This window comes from Guillardia theta (assembly GCF_000315625.1).
Source record: "Guillardia theta CCMP2712 unplaced genomic scaffold GUITHscaffold_82, whole genome shotgun sequence".
Taxonomy (NCBI): Eukaryota; class Cryptophyceae; order Pyrenomonadales; family Geminigeraceae; genus Guillardia; species Guillardia theta.
This window is the reverse complement of record NW_005434592.1, coordinates 198752-217695: the sequence shown is the minus strand read 5'-3', so window position 1 is coordinate 217695 and position 18944 is coordinate 198752. Positions and strand designations below refer to the sequence as shown.

General features: G+C 54.0%; 7 protein-coding genes across 7 annotated transcripts in view; 3 read left to right on the top strand and 4 right to left on the bottom strand.

Moving 5' to 3' along the window:
* Positions 1–1386, bottom strand: part of GUITHDRAFT_115223 (hypothetical protein) — a gene marked incomplete at both ends in the record, with an annotated part of 2007 nt that extends 621 nt beyond the window's left edge. The window contains one exon of the mRNA XM_005825598.1: positions 535–1386. Within this exon, the coding sequence (XP_005825655.1) occupies positions 535–1386 (852 nt within the window). The remainder of the gene's footprint in view (positions 1–534) is intronic.
* Positions 1387–2326: 940 nt separating this feature from the next.
* GUITHDRAFT_115222 (hypothetical protein) lies at positions 2327–3275 on the bottom strand (the record flags this gene model as incomplete). Its single annotated transcript, XM_005825597.1, has 2 exons — positions 2327–2702; positions 2752–3275. 2 exons carry the CDS (start codon positions 3273–3275, stop codon positions 2327–2329), a joined length of 900 nt encoding a protein of 299 aa, XP_005825654.1.
* Positions 3276–4119: 844 nt separating this feature from the next.
* On the top strand, positions 4120–5055 carry GUITHDRAFT_115221 (hypothetical protein; the record flags this gene model as incomplete). Its single annotated transcript, XM_005825596.1, has 1 exon — positions 4120–5055. One exon carries the CDS (start codon positions 4120–4122, stop codon positions 5053–5055), a length of 936 nt encoding a protein of 311 aa, XP_005825653.1.
* A 1370-nt stretch (positions 5056–6425) lies between these two features.
* GUITHDRAFT_46078 (hypothetical protein) lies at positions 6426–6941 on the top strand (the record flags this gene model as incomplete). The annotated part of the gene is made up of 1 exon (XM_005825595.1): positions 6426–6941. A coding segment is annotated over one exon (516 nt), but the record flags the coding sequence as incomplete, so codon positions are not given.
* A 282-nt stretch (positions 6942–7223) lies between these two features.
* On the bottom strand, positions 7224–8113 carry GUITHDRAFT_144064 (hypothetical protein; the record flags this gene model as incomplete). The annotated part of the gene is made up of 4 exons (XM_005825594.1): positions 7224–7511; positions 7568–7685; positions 7738–7836; positions 7956–8113. 4 exons carry the CDS (start codon positions 8111–8113, stop codon positions 7224–7226), a joined length of 663 nt encoding a protein of 220 aa, XP_005825651.1.
* Positions 8114–14394: 6281 nt separating this feature from the next.
* Positions 14395–15842, bottom strand: RPL6e (large subunit ribosomal protein L6e, cytoplasmic). The gene is made up of 4 exons (XM_005825593.1): positions 15763–15842; positions 14932–15197; positions 14587–14884; positions 14395–14537 (listed from the first exon to the last, which is right to left on the bottom strand). The coding sequence occupies exons 1-4, from the start codon at positions 15826–15828 to the stop codon at positions 14439–14441; spliced, it is 729 nt and encodes a 242-aa protein (XP_005825650.1). The 5' UTR covers positions 15829–15842; the 3' UTR covers positions 14395–14438.
* A 1100-nt stretch (positions 15843–16942) lies between these two features.
* Positions 16943–18133, top strand: GUITHDRAFT_77009 (hypothetical protein; the record flags this gene model as incomplete). Its single annotated transcript, XM_005825592.1, has 5 exons — positions 16943–17094; positions 17148–17232; positions 17280–17384; positions 17431–17517; positions 17654–18133. 5 exons carry the CDS (start codon positions 16943–16945, stop codon positions 18131–18133), a joined length of 909 nt encoding a protein of 302 aa, XP_005825649.1.
* Positions 18134–18944: the final 811 nt, after the last annotated feature.

Sequence of the window (18944 nt, the reverse complement as noted above, 5' to 3'; positions counted from 1 at the left end):
CCCCCCCCCCCCCCCCCCCTTCCGGCCCCTCCACGCTCTCTTCCATCTTCTATTCAACTTGTTCAGCTTTCCCTCCTTCAGCCTCTCTTCCCCTCCCTCCCCTACACCCTCATCATCCTCTCCTCGGCTTTGTTCATGCTGTCCAACACGAGAGCCACTGGGGTAGGGGTGATACCGCACCGGTTACATTCCCAGATAATTAAAGGGTAGCTGAGGGGGTAGGGGTACTGTACCATCGTTGCTTGTTGTATAGAACGAGAAGCACACAAGTGAACGAACAAGAAGCAGCAAGCGGACGAGACAAGAAACAACATCCTGCTGCTCTTCATGTTTTCAATGCAATAAGTGTAGTCATCTTAATTCATCAATTTATTCAATCATCGCATTTATCTTCACCCACGTTTCTAATCTACATCCTTCCACTCCGTTGCGTCCTTAGGTTCGCACCCTTCACAAGCACGCCCGTAGATAGCCCTCCCCTTGCAGCCGCTTCAGGCTCCTCCCCAGACCCTCGTCCGTCATGATCGCCCTCACCGTCCCCCTCATCGACACCTCATACAGCGCTATCCCCCGCCCCCCGCCCTGCCCTCGCTCGTACCCTCCCTCCCCGCAGTGATCCCCCAGCATCTTGGTCAGCGTCTCCAGACCGTGCGGGGGGGTTCCTTTCTTGTCCACGTACAGCGGCAGCTCTACCTTCTTCTCCCCCACCATCCGCCCTGCCTGCCAGTACTCCACCTGCAGCTCGAAGAACCGCATGCTCACGCTCTCGAACTCCCCCGCCCCCACAGGACTGTGCCTCCCTGTGTCCACCTCCCCTTGCTCCCCCTGCTCCGCCTCCGTCCATCCCCCCGCCTCTGCCCCGTGCCTCTCAGACCCGACCGCCGGCGACCAGTCCCCGCCGTCTCCCTCTGTGGCCTTGCAAGGCTCGGCTCTCGGGGATGCTGCGTGCTTGCGATCCTCCCTGTCTGCCAGGCCGTGTCGCTCCATGAAGTGCTGGTACCAGCTCATGCATGCCCGGAAGCCCTTCACCTGCAGCTGCCTCGCTGCCTCCTCGGCGAAGCCGCACACCTCAGCTCGCCCACGCACCATTCCCTCACCAGACAAGGCATAGTTGTGCACAAGCCGCTCTAGTTCTTGGTGATTTTTGACGGAGCATCGCTTGCGCTTGGTGTCCATGCCCGCGCTCGCAAGCCCCTTGAGCCGGGCGACGTTGTCAGGGCGGAGGATCTTGTCGATGGCGGTGCGGCTTTTTCCGTAGATGACGGAGAGCTGCTTGGGGGTGCGATGGAGGGAGGGGTCAGTGGCCTCGTAGGAGTGGATGATGTCGAGCTTCTGAGCGAGGGTGAGCCGTTCGTTGGTCTCTGACTGGTCGACAGGAATGTGCATGTCAGCACGGGAACAGGATTCTATCTCCTGCTCAACTGTCGTCTTGGCGTTGGAGCTGGTGGTCTGACGTGTATGTGAACGCGAAGCAGGAGGAAGGAGGGGAGAGGAAGAAATTGGAGATGTGTGCCTATCTTGGAGTACCCCCACCCACTGTGTTGATCTATGAGGTACACTTACCATATATAGATGCTGTACAGTAGGGTGAATGTATATGTGAGTATCTAATATTTTATGAGCATCTTTCTACCTTGCTCCGTTGGGCCCCTTCCGTGACACCCTACCCCCAATGTGAAGTACCTTTCGAAGTATCTGAGGTTTTGAGCTCGTGGAATATTGCGATGCGTTGAGAAAACGCAACAAAAAGATGACCTCTCGTCCCAGAGGTCATGAATTCGACCTTTGAATCTCAAGGACCGTGTAAATAGTTTTTAATGGAGGTAAAATTGACGAAACATTGCATTATTATAATAGACACGAAGGACAAGTATGAAAGGTTGTCTTTCTCTGGCAGCTCCGAATGGAACGATGACCACAAGAGCACAGTGGTAAACTACAGTCATGGCCCAACACTAGTCACGGGGCGAGTATTTCATTAATTAAGATTCGCCGGATTGAGAGGCAATCAGGTATCACCATTCGCTATCAGCAACGTATCAGCTTCATTTCCAGTATCAGCAACCTGACTCGGATGGGAATGCTTCCCGCTTCAATGCTGAGTTTGTCGTGCTGGCAGTGCAAAGATTCACTGGCCTTGTAGTTCTTTCATTGAGCGAGGTAATATGAGCAGGCCATCTTCATTGGCTAACAGTAAAAATCGATACATCTGATTGGCTTCGAAGCACCTCAGAATAGAAAAACAGATATTGCATTTCCTTTTAAATTTAGCATGAAAAATGTATAAAACCAATAAGATCAAAAGCAAACCTGCATCGAGTCACACTCACAAGCACGCCCGTAGATAGCCCTCCCCTTGCAGCCGCTTCAGGCTCCTCCCCAGACCCTCGTCCGTCATGATCGCCCTCACCGTCCCCCTCATCGACACCTCATACAGCGCTATCCCCCGCCCCCCGCCCTGCCCTCGCTCGTACCCTCCCTCCCCGCAGTGATCCCCCAGCATCTTGGTCAGCGTCTCCAGGCCGTGCGGGGGGGTTCCTTTCTTGTCCACGTACAGCGGCAGCTCTACCTTCTTCTCCCCCACCATCCGCCCTGCCTGCCAGTACTCCACCTGCAGCTCGAAGAACCGCATGCTCACGCTCTCGAACTCCCCCGCCCCCACAGGACTGTGCCTCCCTGTGTCCACCTCCCCTTTGCTCCCCCTGCTCCGCCTCCGTCCATCCCCCCGCCTCTGCCCCGTGCCTCTCAGACCCGACCGCCGGCGACCAGTCCCCGCCGTCTCCCTCTGTGGCCTTGCAAGGCTCGGCTCTCGGGGACGCTGCGTGCTTGCGATCCTCCCTGTCTGCCAGGCCGTGTCGCTCCATGAAGTGCTGGTACCAGCTCATGCATGCCCGGAAGCCCTTCACCTGCAGCTGCCTCGCTGCCTCCTCGGCGAAGCCGCACACCTCAGCTCGCCCACGCACCCTTCCCTCACCAGACAAGGCATAGTTGTGCACAAGCCGCTCTAGCTCCGGGTTGTGCTTGACGGAGCATCGCTTGCGCTTGGTGTCCATGCCCGCGCTCGCAAGCCCCTTGAGCCGGGCGACGTTGTCAGGGCGGAGGATCTTGTCGATGGCGGTGCGGCTTTTTCCGTAGATGACGGAGAGCTGCTTGGGGGTGCGATGGAGGGAGGGGTCAGTGGCCTCGTAGGAGTGGATGATGTCGAGCTTCTGAGCGAGGGTGAGCCGTTCGTTGGTCTCTGAGAGGATGGGTTGATGCCCACACGACGTAAGCATTCCGCCCTCGTGTTCAGGTTTCACGCCCGGCCGCTTTTATAGGGGGTTGTCGCTGTATGGGCGTCGCAGTCTTGAGATACAGAGCTGGGGATTTGTCACGGTTGTTCGTTTTGAAACGCTGTGGTTTTGGCTGATTTCGTAGCCAATTCTGACCTCTGGTGCGAGAGGTCAGCAGTTGCCCTGTAAAAGTATTTACTACTCAGTAAAATGATCAGAGCGTTGTGGTCTCTCTTCGTTCTCTTCGAGGCCAGCACCGTGACAAGTGACATGATTGTGCAGTCATTACATGTAGTAATGGTTCAATTGGCTATTTCGGGTTTCTTGCTGATGTCGTTTAGAAACGAGAGGTCGTCATGCGTCCACGCGCTAAGTTGGAGAGTTGAATATGTCAATGATTCAAGTGCCTGATAATCTCAAGGTCAAGTACGAATCAAAATCACACTGCTTCATTGTAACATATTGTTTCAAAAATTATTTTTGACGATCTTTGACCCCCAGAGGTCGAAATACGTAGTCTGTGTATGACCTCTGGGACGAGAGGTCACCTTTGTTTCTCTGTAACAATGTGTTTTCACATCGTTCTGTTAATGTGCCCCGTGACGGGGGAGATATAACAGCCCAACGTGTCCCACTTTATCAATAGCCACGAAGGCCCTTCCTGTGCAATCCCCCAACTATCGCCCTCCCACCCCTCGCAACCCAACGCCATTCTTGCACTTCCGTTTCCTACCCGAACAACAATCATCCTTTCTCAGTGTCCTAGCCAACCATCTCCCTTCAATCTTGCAAGAAGGTACTGTTCTGTGCTTCGTTAGCACAAAACTTCCTGGTCTCTAAGACAACAATGCACTTTCCTGTCGACCAGTCAGAGACCAACGAGCGGCTCACCCTCGCTCAGAAGCTCGACATCATCCACTCCTACGAGGCCACTGACCCCTCCCTCCATCGCACCCCCAAGCAGCTCTCCGTCATCTACGGAAAAAGCCGCACCGCCATCGACAAGATCCTCCGCCCTGACAACGTCGCCCGGCTCAAGGGGCTTGCGAGCGCGGGCATGGACACCAAGCGCAAGCGATGCTCCGTCAAGCACAACCCGGAGCTAGAGCGGCTTGTGCACAACTATGCCTTGTCTGGTGAGGGAAGGGTGCGTGGGCGAGCTGAGGTGTGCGGCTTCGCCGAGGAGGCAGCGAGGCAGCTGCAGGTGAAGGGCTTCCGGGCATGCATGAGCTGGTACCAGCACTTCATGGAGCGACACGGTCTGGCAGACAGGGAGGATCGCAAGCACGCAGCATCCCCGAGAGCCGAGCCTTGCAAGGCCACAGAGGGAGACGGCGGGGACTGGTCGCCGGCGGTCGGGTCTGAGAGGCACGGGGCAGAGGCGGGGGGATGGACGGAGGCGGAGCAGGGGGAGCAAGGGGAGGTGGACACAGGGAGGCACAGTCCTGTGGGGGCGGGGGAGTTCGAGAGCGTGAGCATGCGGTTCTTCGAGCTGCAGGTGGAGTACTGGCAGGCAGGGCGGATGGTGGGGGAGAAGAAGGTAGAGCTGCCGCTGTACGTGGACAAGAAAGGAACCCCCCCGCACGGCCTGGAGACGCTGACCAAGATGCTGGGGGATCACTGCGGGGAGGGAGGGTACGAGCGAGGGCAGGGCGGGGGGCGGGGGATAGCGCTGTATGAGGTGTCGATGAGGGGGACGGTGAGGGCGATCATGACGGACGAGGGTCTGGGGAGGAGCCTGAAGCGGCTGCAAGGGGAGGGCTATCTACGGGCGTGCTTGTGAGTGTGACTCGATGCAGGTTTGCTTTTCCAAGTTGTGAACCTGGTGGGCGATTTTTCCGTTGTGATGTTGATTATTTTTGCAAGTTTGTTGTACATGGCATTGTGAAGTAGCTTACTAGTAGTAAAGACCCATTACTGAGTCATGCGGAGGCCGAAAACCGAGCCTCGGAGGCTGGGTTTCAAGTTGGGGGACAGCAATCGGCAGGGTGATGGCTGGTTCTCCGACTGTCTTTGCTCTTTGCACGGTGCTGAATCGGCAGTGGCGGCCTGCCAGTGCCGCTGTTCAACGGTTCGCCCGAGTCAGGGTGCCGCGGGGCGGCTGCGCAGCCTACGCGGCCTAGGGCCCGGACTCCACAGTGACTTCGCCGAGTCACGGCGTACGCCGCCCGCGGCGGTCGCCGACTCGGACCCGGTCCCGGATCCGGGTCGGGCCCCCGGACTCGGGCTGGGATCGGACTCGAGCCTCCGTCCGATCCGGGACTCCCGTACCGTACGGTCCCGCGGCGGCGGCGTGGCACGCCCGGCGGCCCAGGCCCGGCCCGGCCCCCGCCGCCGCCGCAGTAGGCTACTGCGGCCTAACCGGAGCCCGAATCGCGCCACCGTACGGTGCGCCGCGTGCCCGGCGGGTCACACGGTTGAACTTTCCCGGAGGACTCGCCTCAGGATGAATATTAATGTATAGTTTGCGGCAGATGATGAATACTAGTCGTTTTTGTCCGGATCTCGGTCAGCGCGCAAGCCTCTTGTACACACAAAGCCATGCTCGCTGCTGACTTGGGATGGGAGGGAGGGATGACCACCAGATGCAGGTGTCTCTCCCAGTGCTGCCTCCTCTTGCTGCTCGTTGACCTCTCTCTTGGCTTCACGTTCCATGCTATCAAGCTCGGGACGACCGCTCCTGGTGCCCGCTGCCTGTCTGCCACAAGATTCACGCCAGGGGGATTCGCAACGAGCATAACGATGAAGGCAGTGAGTAGCACGAAGAACGAGGGGGCTCGAGAGATACGAGATGTGATATCGCGGTTGGAGAAGCTCGAAAACAGCGAGGGCTGGAGCAAAGACGATGTAGTGGATGCCTTGAACTCCCTCAAAGAGCGCTCGCAGCTGTCAATGTGGGACAGCGTGCCCTCCTTGTACAGAAGAGTGTCGGTGGGTGAGGTGAGACTGCTCACGAGAGGTCTGGTCAAGGAGGATACATTCGACCTGAGTGGGAACAACGACATGGAAGTTCTCAACGTGTCCTTCTACGCAACGCTGCTGTCCAGCATGCTGCTGTCAACATTGGCCGCATGCTTCATACCCGAGTATCCCAACCTCCCGTTCCTTCAAGGAGACCTCCTTCGCTACGTCGTCACCTTTGGGCTGGGATCGCTGCCTTTTGCGTTCCTTGGGATGGGACTGTCTGTTCCCGGGCTGCTGCAGCTCGTTCTTATCCAGATCAGGAGGGCGGCCAGCCAAGAGTACAGGGAGAGGCTGCTGTGGCATGAAGCCGGACACTTCCTGGTCGGGTATTGCCTTGGGCTCCCGATAGCAGCGTACTCAGCCGATGACCCGATCCTGAATGCTGTGCAGTTCTTCGATTCAGAGGAGGACAGCATCTCGCACGAGTTTCTTGACGTCCTGTGCGCGGTGTCGACTGCTGGGGTTGTCGCAGAAGCCATTCGATTCGGCGATGCGATAGGGGGATACGCTGATTTTTCGCAGCTCCAATCTTTCCTCTACAGATCGCGCCCAAGGCTGAATGACAGGGAGCAGCAGGAAAGAGTACGGTGGGGGTGTGTAGCAGCTTTCACCATCTTGAAGAACAGGGAGGAGTCGCTCAAGGCACTGATCGAGGCCATGTCCCGCAAGTCCTCAATATCACAATGTATTCTAGCAATCGAGTCTCAGCAGCAGCTAGGCAGAAAGTCGGAAGAAGCGACGACGAACTGATCTGATCTGATCTGATCTGAGCTGAGCTGAGCTGAGCTCACCACCAGATGTTGTATTGTACCATCTCAAAACTGCAGAAACAAACATGCTCGAACCTTGCCTCTCCCCTTCTTACCATACGTCTCACTCCTCCATTTGTTCCTCGCCCTCCGCGGACTGCCGTGCATTCCGATTTTCCACCGTCCATCGGAACAGCCTGAGGACCAGGTAAGACACCTCGACACCAGCGCGCGCACGTTACCAATCGTTTTCCCACGTGCAACACCTGGAATCCTCCTCGGGCCAAGTGGCGGTGACATAGTTCTTCAGATCCAGCAACGATCTGATGCCGAACGTGATCCTTGTCGCAGTATGTCTTCCTCCTCTCCCATCTTCGTCTTGGAATCTAGACAGCCAATGCTCCTGCACAAGGCGATCTATCAACTCTGTTGACTCTTTGGCATCTATCTTCTTGGGTTTGATCTTGAGCCCCAGATTTATCGCCTTATTATGATCAATGCACCCTTTATCCATAGGGTTTGTTACCTGATGACAGAGCAATGTCAAGAAAAAAGCATAAACCAAACAAGAAGAAGTTCGACCAGTTCTTCTATGATTAACTTGAAGAGTGCAAGTTCGGCTTCAGTGTACAGGCTCTCATCAAGGTTTTCGTTCTCCTTTGGCTCATCCTCGATCACACTCTTGACGCTCCTTAGCCCCCTAGACACAAGACACACATCAAACCATGAGAGATCTCAGCGCATGTTTGCACCAGAAGACGCTGGGGTTGTTCTCAGACTTGATTCTCACGATTTCAGCGAAATTAATACCATCCGGACCAATCTCCTTGTTCATGTCATTGAAGAATTCCCTACAGCAATCATTCAGACAGCAACGTCTTGTATATTCATAGTTCAGTTCAACAAAGTGCCATAGGCAGAAGCATCTCGATTGCGATTAGGAGGTGTAGGTGCAGTCTTTGAAACTTACATAAGATTCATCCCGTCGTTTGGCGGCTCAACATGCTCGGAGGGGAACTTGTTGATGAGACTTCTAATAGAGTCGATGAGATCATGCTCTTCCACGAACCTCTTCACCATCATCTGCTGCAGCAGCGCCCGCTGCACATTCCCATAACCCCGCTCCATTCCTAGCTCCCGCTCGCCCTTCGCCACACCATCCTGTAGTACCCCTCCAATTTCCTATTAACGTACCCTACCCGACACACCCACCATCCTTTATGGGAAAATTTCCGCACAAGGACCCGGGTCTTCAGAAGGGTGGTAGTGAGTCGGACTCGCCTCAGCATATTAATTAGAAAAAGTGGGGGCAGCTGTTGTCTGTGACTATGTTGTTTCCGTGTGACTGTAGGGCCGCAAGGCCAGCAGGACTCGCAGGACAATAGTGCGAAGGGCATCCGATGTAACGAATGTCGGCCATGCCGGCGACCCGGCGCTAGGAGCGCCATGCGCGCATTGACGCGCTCATGATGATCCTGTGGTGATCATGCTGCAGTGCAGCACGAGTCTCCTATGATCATCATTGATTATCCGAGCCATCAGTTAGTGATAGTAGTAGCCGCGGGTGCACCGTATGGCACCGTAGGGCAGGATTGCAAATCGCCGCTGCCGTGGCATGGCACATAGATGCGAGCATTGACATGATCTGAAGAAGAAAACTCAGTGGTATTAGATGTTCGGATCCGACGAATCGAGTAAGCAGTAAGTGACAGAATGGAACAGCCTCAATTAGACATAGGGATGAAATGGCACGGTGGAAGTTGTTCGTAGATGAGGAAGAAGTTAGGATTATGTCAAATTGCTTGCCGCGCTTCTTACTCAGGCAAAAAGAAAGAGGAGGTAGTCAAGTGATTTATCAATCAGAGCAACTTCAAGATTGAGAGGCATTGTTCACACAGCGAGATCCTTTCGAGAGCATGGATGAGTAACTTGTCTGTGAACATGTTGCAGGAGGAGCTAATGCATTTTCTGTAAGAGAAGAATCTTGCCATATGAGTGGTCACCCTTCTATCTCTTGTTCATGGGCATCACATCCGAGGCATGTTAGGATGGTAAGAAAAGTGATCTCAGTCTGATCTCCGTTCTCCTCCTTATTCAGTCTCAGGGCGAGGTAGCATGAGGGCCTGAGTGCCAGTCGCTCCACTAAGCAAGGGAAGACGAGCGAGATATGGCGTCGAAGTTGCTTCGTCGCTCCACACAGACCAGGAGGGTCGGAGCTGCTCGAGCAAGCATGGTGACTTGAGCTGCTGGGGTGAGTTGATCTGACCAGAAGCAGGCAAGGGAGACTCGCGTCAGAGGGGAGGACCTCTCGCTCGAGAGCGATGAGAAGCTGGCGACTGTTGACCTCTCAGGGATAGGCGGAGGTTCAAGTCTGCTGTTGTTGCCCTCAGTCTTGACCTCACTTGCAGTTGGACTTGTCCTGCACGCCAAGAAAGGAGAGTTAGTGGTCCAGAGTATCATCAAGGATGGACCCGTTGCGATGTAAGATGCGGCTGCGTCTACCTCAGGTTTGACATCTTCATCAGCAACGGGATGGTGAAGGCCGGGGATGTGTTGTCCCGCGTGTCTGGATCGAGACTTGACAAGGACGACATTGAAACAGTTCGAGATATGGTAGAGCAGCTTCTTCCTTTGCTTTGCTGACCTCTGCTCTCAAGGTCTTCGGCAGTCCTGGTACGATTGTTCGACTCGGATTTGAGCGGCTGGACCTCAAGACGGGAAGAAAGTTTGTCTTCGAGATCAACGTCAACCGAGAGTCGTCAGACGGCAACGGCAACGACCGTGTCTGCTCATCTTGGAGAATCACTGACGACGACGAGCAGGGTTCGACTTCACCGACGATGATTTCGAGTCGATGCAGCAGCAGGAAGAGTTGAACGCCAGTGAGATCTCCCTCTTGGAGCTGCAGCGCAGCAGGTTCCCGGTCTTGCCTCCAGGTGCTCCTCTGACCTCAGCCCAGCAAGAAGAACCTCTCCAGCCCCTGGCCGACTCCCTTCAGCGTAAGAGGCCTTCCAGGCTCACGGCAGATGACAGTTGGCATGGCAGATCCGGAACAAGGCTACAGCTCCCATCGACGTCGGCGAGGATGGAGCGACTCCTGCTGAGCTGTCTCTGAACACCAACAAAAGTTCCGCTGACCCCTACTCAGTGAGGAAGGACGTTGACGTCGTTTCCCCTGACGTTGGCACAGGTCCTGGAAAAAAAGAAGAACGAACAAATCTTGATGCTGACAAGCGAGATTGAGACCCTGAAGAACGAGCTTACAACATGTCGGCTTGACCTGAATGAGGCAAAGATTAGGGTGCTGTGAATGACAACGCTTGCAGCACCTGATAGCTGATGTACTGCAGTTTCACCAAGAAGAAGAAATGAAAAGAATTGAGGAACAAAATCGTCAGCATGAAGAAACTCTCAAGAAGGAGGCGATGGAAAGAGAGAGAATAAGGTTTCTAAGATCTCTGCTACATAGACTCACTTGACACAGAATGCAGATATCAGGAATGGTATGATGAGCACCAGAAGAATGAAGAGATGAAAGAGGAAATTCGCAAACTAGAGAAACTAGTTGCTTCGAGCAGGGAAGAGTCAGCTCGACAAGACAGCAAGAATCAGGTGCTGTAAGTTGAACAAGAGCGTATCTCAGTTCCTGATATCCAGGAGGGCGCAAAAGAAATCGAAAGGCTGAAGAGCGAGGAGGCAAACAATCATGTAAAATAGCCTCGTCTTGCAACTTGTTTCTATCATGTTTGTCTGTCGTTTTCACTTGTGACGTATTCTCTTTCCAAGGCTGCCATCAAAGACCTCCAGATGAAAGTCGGCTATTTCGTTGCCTCTCTTTCCTACGGGTTGACTGTCATTTCTCAGCTTCAGGACACGAGGTCAAGGATCGCGGTGCTGGTGGAGTCAAATCACAAGCTCAAGGAAGGTTCTCGTCCTCTCCTCGGTCCTCGACCAGCAGGAGCTGACGGGGCCACAGAGACGTCAAGGCGGCAGAACATCGAGTCCCACAACTCCTCCGAGATCCAGCACTTGCGTTCCTCTCTGTCAAGCGCCAAGAGCCAGGTAAATCTTAGACCCTTGAGCGTTCGCGGATGACTCCGGTAGCTCGCGGACTCCAACGCAAAAGTAGAAGAGCTGTCCAACAAGCTCGCTCTGAGGGAGAGAGAGTACAAGGACAAGACCAAGGAGTACTCCACCTGGAGGTCTGGTCTTTCCCGATCTTGTCTTTTCTGAAAGTATCGTGTCTTGGCTTGTCCTGTCTTGTCCTTTGACTTTCGAGGACTCACGAGAGTGGTGTAGCAACAAGTGGCAAGATCAGATCAAGGCGGCTGAGACGAGCAATAAGAAGCTAAAGCTGGAGGTCGAGACTCTTTCTCGCAAGTGCAACGCGCTGCAGGAGCAGGTCAACTCTAAGAACGCTCAGCTCGAGAAGCTGGAGGACTCTGAACGAGCTCTTGCCGTCCAGAGGTGCCGACTGACCCTCCCGCACTCACCACTGAGACGATACGGCAGCGAGAAGTTCTCAGCAGAGATGAAACGACTGAGAGCACTGAATGACATGCTCGAGAAGGAGATGGATAAGGCCAAAGGTTCGGCCGAGCGACCGTAAGTCAATTGGGTAGCCTGACCTCTGGTGTAGGAGAGATTGCAAACCTCAATACTCAAAGGAAGATTGACAAGACTGAGTTACAGACCCTGCGGTCCAAGCTCGAAGACCTCTCCCTTGTAACCTCGTCAGTGCTGTGCGAACTTTGGTGACGTGCCGTGGACAGGACGCTGAGAGTGCAAGCTCTGAGACCGAGAAGTATCGGATGTGGAGGCAGAATCAGGAAGAGAGGGAGAAGAAGATGCAGAATGCTCTTTTAGAGAGCGAGGAGAGCAGGCGAGAGCTTGACTCGCGGCTGTGGCTGCTCGAGTCCCGACGGAAGCAGGTCAGACCCCATGGCTATTAGCAGCTCCGCCCTGACGAACCCGCAGGATCTTGTGGAGTTCAATCGGCTGCGAGAAGATTATTCCAAGCTTGAGAAGGAAAACTACGAGCTCAAGACAGAAACTCGAAGTCACGACAAGACCAGACAAGACCTCGACTCTCAACTCTCTTTCTTGCGCGCGAGCTGCGAGGATGCCTCGGCCAAGCTCGCTGCTACAGATAGCGAGAACCAGCTGCTGAGGAGCCGCTTGCAGCACAAGGAGGAGGAGATGGAGAACGTCAAGGTGCAGCTCTGCTTGTGCTGGGCCCTCGAGTGACCTGTCCCAGGCCGAGAACGAGCTGCATGAGAGCCAGATAGCCACGCTCATGACCCGCATCGACGACCTGCACGCGAGGCTGAAGGACTCTGAGGCAGAGGTGCTGCGGCACAAGTCAGACCTCTCCAAGCTCAGCCAGGAGTACAAGGAGATCGGGGAGCAGCAGAAGGTCCTGACAGAAGAGAAGGCTCTGCAGTCCAACGAAATCCTCTCCCTCCACGCCAGGATTTCACAACTCAGCGCCGAGATCGAAGATGACAAGGCCAAGAAGATATCGGCCGAGGCTCGCGAGCGAGAAGTTCGTCAGCAACTGACTGTAGCACAAGAGGGCCTGCGATCCCTGGAGAACAAGCACGAGTACCTGCGGCAAGACCACGAGCTCATCTCCTCACAACTGAGCAAGTTGAGGCATGAGCATGCCAGTGCTCTCATCACGTTGAAGGAGCAGGTGAGCTGCCGCTGTTGCTCCATGTGCTGCATGCTCCGACTGTGATCCTCCCTGTAGACGTCGGAGATCGACGAGGCCCAGCGGTTGCTGGTAGAGACAACCAACGCACTTGAGATCGAGCAGTCACGGCGAATCGCTCTGGATGAGAGAGAAAAGAACCTGACAACCAAGATGTCAAAACTCGAGAACGACAAGTATGATCTCGAACAGAAGCTCTGGTCTGTGCATGTCAACCTCCTTGATAACCTCGTTGAGCTCCTTCCTGCAGGATGCTTGAAGAAGCAAGGGGACAACTGCATTCGAACCTTGACCTCGTGAGAGCTTCTCATAAAGCGCAAGAGGAAGATAGGGTAGCTCTTCTGAGGGAGCTGGAGAAGAAGGATCACGAGCTGGAGGAGATTCGAGAGAGGAGCAAGGAGCTGCTGTCCAAGTTCAAGCTCATCGAAGAGCTCAAGAAGGAGTACGAGGATGTCGAGAACGAGCGGAAGGTGCTGTGACAGCGATGCCGGTTGACTGCTGCTGATGTGAGATGCAGCTCATGGACGAACGGTCCAAGGATCAGAACCGAGAGCTGCAGGAGGCCAAGGAGACGGCGAGGAGAGCGATAGAAGCTTGCAACGTCCTCACGGCCAAGGGGAAGCAGGACGAGGGGATCATCTCGCAGCTCAACGACCAGATAGTGATGCTGCAAGAGGCTCAGATCTCCTCGCAGCTCGATAAGATGTCAAGCGCCAAGGCCCTCGAGAACACCATCAAAGAGTTGCAGGAGCGCCTCAAAGCCACCGAAGACGAGCTCTACGCAGCTGGCATGAGGCAGAGGAAAGTCGAGATGAAGAACGTGGACTTGGAGCAAGAGCTTGCTCGGCTTAGAACCAGCTTTGAGCACAAGCATGCGCAAGAGCTCAAGAAGGACTGTGGGCTAGGTGCGCCGCGAGGCGAAGGGGCGCGGGGGCTGACGCGCATGACAGGAGTGATCTTTGCCAAGAGCGGAGGAGGTTTTGCCGTGGCTGAGGTGGACGGAGGGAGCAGCCCGCAGCTGAAGCTGGGAGATCTGATCATAGCCATCGACGACACTCCAGTGGTAGATCTGTCCAGCCAGCAGTTCCGCCGCCTCCTCCAAGGGCCCGAGGTCGATGCTCCGTTCCCCTTCCTCCTCTGACCTGCTTCCCCCAGGGATCGCACCTGACTGCTCTCATTGTGCCGGAGGAGTCGAGGAGAGGATCCGTCAAGGTCCCAACTGAACTCTCCCTCACCCGAAGGCCATGGATTCAGAAGCAGGAGGAGGAGGAGGGGGGGGGGAGTCACGGGTCCCCCGGGAGGAGCGGCGAGGTGCCACATCATCCTGCGAGTGTCAACGTGACCCCTGAAGCCTCCGAGCCGGAGGGGGAGAGAGGAGCGTCCGTGTGTGATCAGACGGAGGACGATGACTTTGAAGAGTTCGTCAAGAGAACGCAGGACAAGGTCAGAGTTCGACCTGATCCCGCAAGAGACTTGGACTACCACCGTCTGTCTGCTCACTTGCGAGACCCTACGGTGACGTACGGGGGATATCAGGTATTTGCCCACCTTCACACGACATTCGGTGACGAGGTTGCAGGGTAATGGGGAGACTAGCTCGATAACTTACACCTGACACGGGGCGAGAAGTGCGACAACTTACCAGTTAAGAATGATAATCGTAAAAGGAGGACCTTGGGATGATAGTGCTGAGACTAAACCGAGAGACGGTTTACTTCCTTTTCATTCCCCTTCTAAGATCTAAAATACCATCGTGTGTGGAGCCTGGCCCTTGGAGAGCGTGAAGCGAGAGCTGACATAGGGCTTCAAGAATTCCGTCTTCTTCATGGCCGCGATGATCTGCAAGGCACGTCAGACCGGCCCACATCTCGTCTCAACATGATCTCACCGGAGTGTCTACAGTTTTCTGGTCGGCTTTGCGCTCAGGGCTAAGTTCTTTCTTGGCATCATCAGTAGCAAAAAATCCATCAGCGTTCTTGGGCTTGGCGGTCTTGACCTTCTCGAAGTACTGGTCGTTGAACTTGTCCAAGTTCACTCCATCGAGAGACACGCTAGCAGAGGTGGCGATGCAGTAGGCCTGGTTGACGCGGCGAAGAGGAACGCCGTTGTACTTGTAAGGACCAGTGACAAGGAGCAGGCCTGACTTCTCGAGCTGCTTCAGGAACACAACACGTCTTCCGCGGAAGCTGCAAGGAAGGAATGAGAACAACAATGAATCGGCAGAAGGTCTTACCGTCCGGAGAGAAGAATAAGAATAGTTCCAGGAGCATAGTTGGCCTTGAGCTTGGCAGCCTTGTTGACGTTGCGTCTTCTCAAGGGCTGGGGGATGTCCTCAGCAGGGTAGTAACGGCAAGCAGTCTTCTTCTCCTCCTCCTTCTTCTGCTTAGGGTGCACAGGGAACTTTCCGCCGTTCTTGGCCTTCACAGCCCACTTGCCGGAGCGGTGATACGAAGCGCTGCGTCCAACAGGCGCAGAGGGGGCATGCGCCTTCTTGCCGATCTAGATAAATATCAATATCGGTATGGTACAGGAGTTTCATATAGTCAAGGAGATGACGATGAGACTGGAACATCAAAGAACACAAAGGAAACACGGCATACATACGTTAGCATACGATACAGGCAAATGAACTATTACTGGTAACTGTTCCAACAAGCTGCAAGACAAAACTCTTTCTAACACCAGGAAGGCCATTCGATAAAGATAAACCCGAATTACACAGCAAATATCAACAGACTAACTATTAATCATTCGACATCTTCCACATTTACATAGTCCTTCAATCATGTGTCAAACCAACGTCACATCTTGAATCACGATGTCTGGCTCACTGAATACTCAGAACAACAACTCAGAACCACTGAAATTGCCAAATTGTTTTTTCTTCCTGTCAATATCAAAGCCACTGCTGGATCTCTCATGCTTTCAGCCATTTGACCCAAACGCCGGTACGTTGCCATCACGCACCCGGCCGTTCGCCCTCACCAACATCGCACATCTCAACTCGTCTGGGAGCTCAAGCCACACGCAGGGGGAAGAAGAGAAGAGCAAGGAGAAAGCTCACCTTGACGCGCTTGAGGGCGACATTCTTGATCTTCTTCGCGCGTGATACCGATCGCTTGGGCGGCATGGCGGGGGAGGCACGAGGCCTTCCAGCACGAGCGATTTTTTTTATCTCCTGTCTCCTTAATCCTCAAATTCCAATTAAGATGCACCTTAATATAAATTAAGCTTTACCGGGCCCGGCTCCACGAACCGCACAGCACGGGACTGAGAATTAAAAATGTATTTTAAATTCTGGGTCCGGATTTATTTTTGATTGTACGCAAGTTTTGGAGTACATGTTGAGCTGATAAATCGAAAATACTCGCCTAAACTTGAAACTATCAGGAACCAAATACACAAATTGTACACCATGGAAACAAAAAAGCTTGTTTGTAAAAATAGTTATATAATTCTAAAGTAGCACAAACCTTTTTTTTAATAAATCCATTTCGGTACTTTGGTACAAATTTGAGTTACATTTGAAGTCTGTGTACCAAGATATCAGTTGTATATATATGTATTTTATTTTTTCTTTACTGCCATGGGTTCGTTTTCTGTTGTAAATCTCTGTGATCATAGCTTCAAAAACATTTTTAATTCCAACAACCAAAGTTTTAGAACTTACAACTACATTTATAACATTGGACCCACGACAATGGCTGGGATGGAGTATGAGGGAAAGGACGAGGGAGAAGGGGGAGGGTGAGTAGCAGGACAAGAGATGGGCAGATTTGAACGCGAAGTTGTTCATAGTAACAGATCATCACGCTTTGCTGCTGCCATGCAATCTTGACCAAGAGAGGCGGGATAATATCGGGGTAAGTCTGCTGTATTATCTGAGTTGTTTCCGTCTTGTTGTTCGCGAGTATTCGTTGGATTGGTTTGCAACACCCTGCTTGAAATATGAACCATTTTGTGGTCAATCGTGGGATCTGAACCATTCATACTGATCTCATGTGCGATTGTGGGCTATGATAATGGTTGCTGTTTACAAACAAACCGTTTGTTCTGCGTTGCGGTCTGAAATTAAGCTGCAAGAATCCTACTGCCACATCCATGCGATGGTCTCAAATGAGTTTGATGGCATGTGCGCTCAATGACTTTGCTTGCTTGTTTGCTGTGCATACGCACCTCCGTCTGCTTCCACTTGGCAAGCGTCCGTTGAATAAACCCCCTGATAGCGTGCCGCCAGGTTGAGCATGGGAAGAAACGACTACGAGTTCTTGGAGGTCCTAGGACGGGGAGCAAGTGGAGTCTGCAGGAAGATCAAGGACAAACAAGGACATATCTTTGTTATCAAACAGATCGACCTGTCGTTTGTAGCGCAGGAGGAGCTTGACAGTGCAATCAGGTATTTTTCCTGCTCATATTGGCAAAGGCTCAGTCTGACGGCTCTGCATCCAGCGAGTCCGGGTTGTTGTCCTCGCTCTCTCACCCGAACGTCATCAAGTTCTACGAAGATTACATCGACGACGAGATGCTCCACATTGTGAGTTTGAACATAACATGACACCATAGTCACAGTTGTGCACCAAGGTGATGGAGTACGCGCCCTACGGAACTCTGAAACAAAACTTGAGCACGATGCCCGCTGCTCTACCCGAGGAGAATGCGATGTGGATCTTCCAGAACATCATCAACGTGACTTGACGACTGCCATGAGGGATGGACTGACCTGGCTTTCCAGGGCCTCACATACCTCCACCAAAAGAAGATCTTGCACAGAGATCTCAAGTCTGACAACATCTTCATCGGCGAGCAACACATACCAAAAGTTAGTATCATCTCGCACCCGCTCTCAATCCCAGCTTGCACCTGTCTCACTCTCCCTCCTTCCTTGCATCCCCTTCCTGCCTCCTTCCCCTCCTCCCTCCTCTGCCTCCCTTTCCTGTCCTGATCCCACATGTTAGCTCGGAGACTTTGGGGTAGCAAAGAGGCTCAACACAGCTCAGCCAATGGCAGTCTCTGTGGTAGGAACCCCGCTGTACCTGTCGCCTGAGCTTTGCAATGGTCAACCCTACGACGCCAAGTCTGACGTATGGGCGTGTGGAGTTTTGCTGTACGAGATCTGCTCCCAAGGGAGGCTTCCCTTCCATGCTGGCAACCACGGGGCAGTGATCAAGAAGATTCTTATGGGGGAGTATGCGCCGTTGCCGAGCCGTTACAGCGCGTTTGTTCAAGACCTGCTGGGGTCGTGCTTGAGACAAGTCAGAATCGTCGTCTGCTGTGCATGTTGGCTGACCCTCCCTGCGCAGAATCCAACGGAGCGACCGTCGACAGAGCAGATGATGAGTCAGCTTGTCAACCACACGGGGACAACAACAGAATCCTCGGCAAAGAGTCAGGTGAGGAAGCAAACTGAGCCTTGTCGCTCGCTGACTGCCTGGTAGGCGGAGACCAGCGCCAAGACCATGGTTGCGGATCATTTCGGGAAATCCAACGGTGAAGACAAGCGGCGGAACAGCCACCAGGTGGCTGAACTCGCTCAAGTTGCGTGTACACCTTCTAAAAGATTTCCAGCCTATCTGGTGGGACTGGGCCACCAACAACGGATTCGTCACTGGAAAGTTCCGAACGCTGTATGGCGGTACTCCCCACCCATCGCCCAACGCTAAACTCGTAAGAATTCGCTTCGACTCATCCAGCCCTCATCGTGAACGGCTTCATTGCAGAACCCCAACGATCAGCCGCATTTTGCGGCCTCGCAGGACGCAAGGTCGGGGCAAGGGATCCAGCCCTTTCATCGGGACATGCGTCCTACCTCCGCTCCTTCCACCCCTTCGACGTCTGGCAGTCCCAAGGGCCAGGTGATGGAGAGAACCTGGGAGAATGGAGGGATGCTGCTGGGAGGGTGCTGCTGGGAGGATGCTGCTGGGAGGGTGGAGCACTGCTGACCTTTTCACAGAATCGAAGCTCAACGGAGCTGCTGGACTTCTTGGCGCCGGCGATCCAGGAGGTGAGGAGAGCAGCCTCTCTGCTCACACACAGTCATGCGGCTGCCGCAGGGCCCGTTGCGGGGACCTCTCTGGGGCACTTCCAAGAGCAAGACGATGAGACCGAGCGACATCGTGACGTCCTGGGACTCTGAGCTCGACGAGCTGAGGAGCAGCAGAGACTCGGAGCGAGACTCGCCGGAGGACGTCAGTCACCACGGGGTAAGACTCGTCCTGGCCCCTCGACCTCTCTTGACGTGACTGGGCT

Bases quoted from the DNA above. Each gene is read 5' to 3' on its own strand.
- RPL6e (XM_005825593.1), bottom strand. From the start codon at position 15,828: ATGCCGCCCAAGCGATCGGTATCACGCGCGAAGAAGATCAAGAATGTC. The intron at 15,198-15,762 runs GTGAGCTTTCTC...ATATTTATCTAG, and splicing joins TCGCCCTCAAGCGCGTCAAG to ATCGGCAAGAAGGCGCATGC. The intron at 14,885-14,931 runs GTAAGACCTTCT...CCTTCCTTGCAG, and splicing joins CTTATTCTTCTCTCCGGACG to CTTCCGCGGAAGACGTGTTG.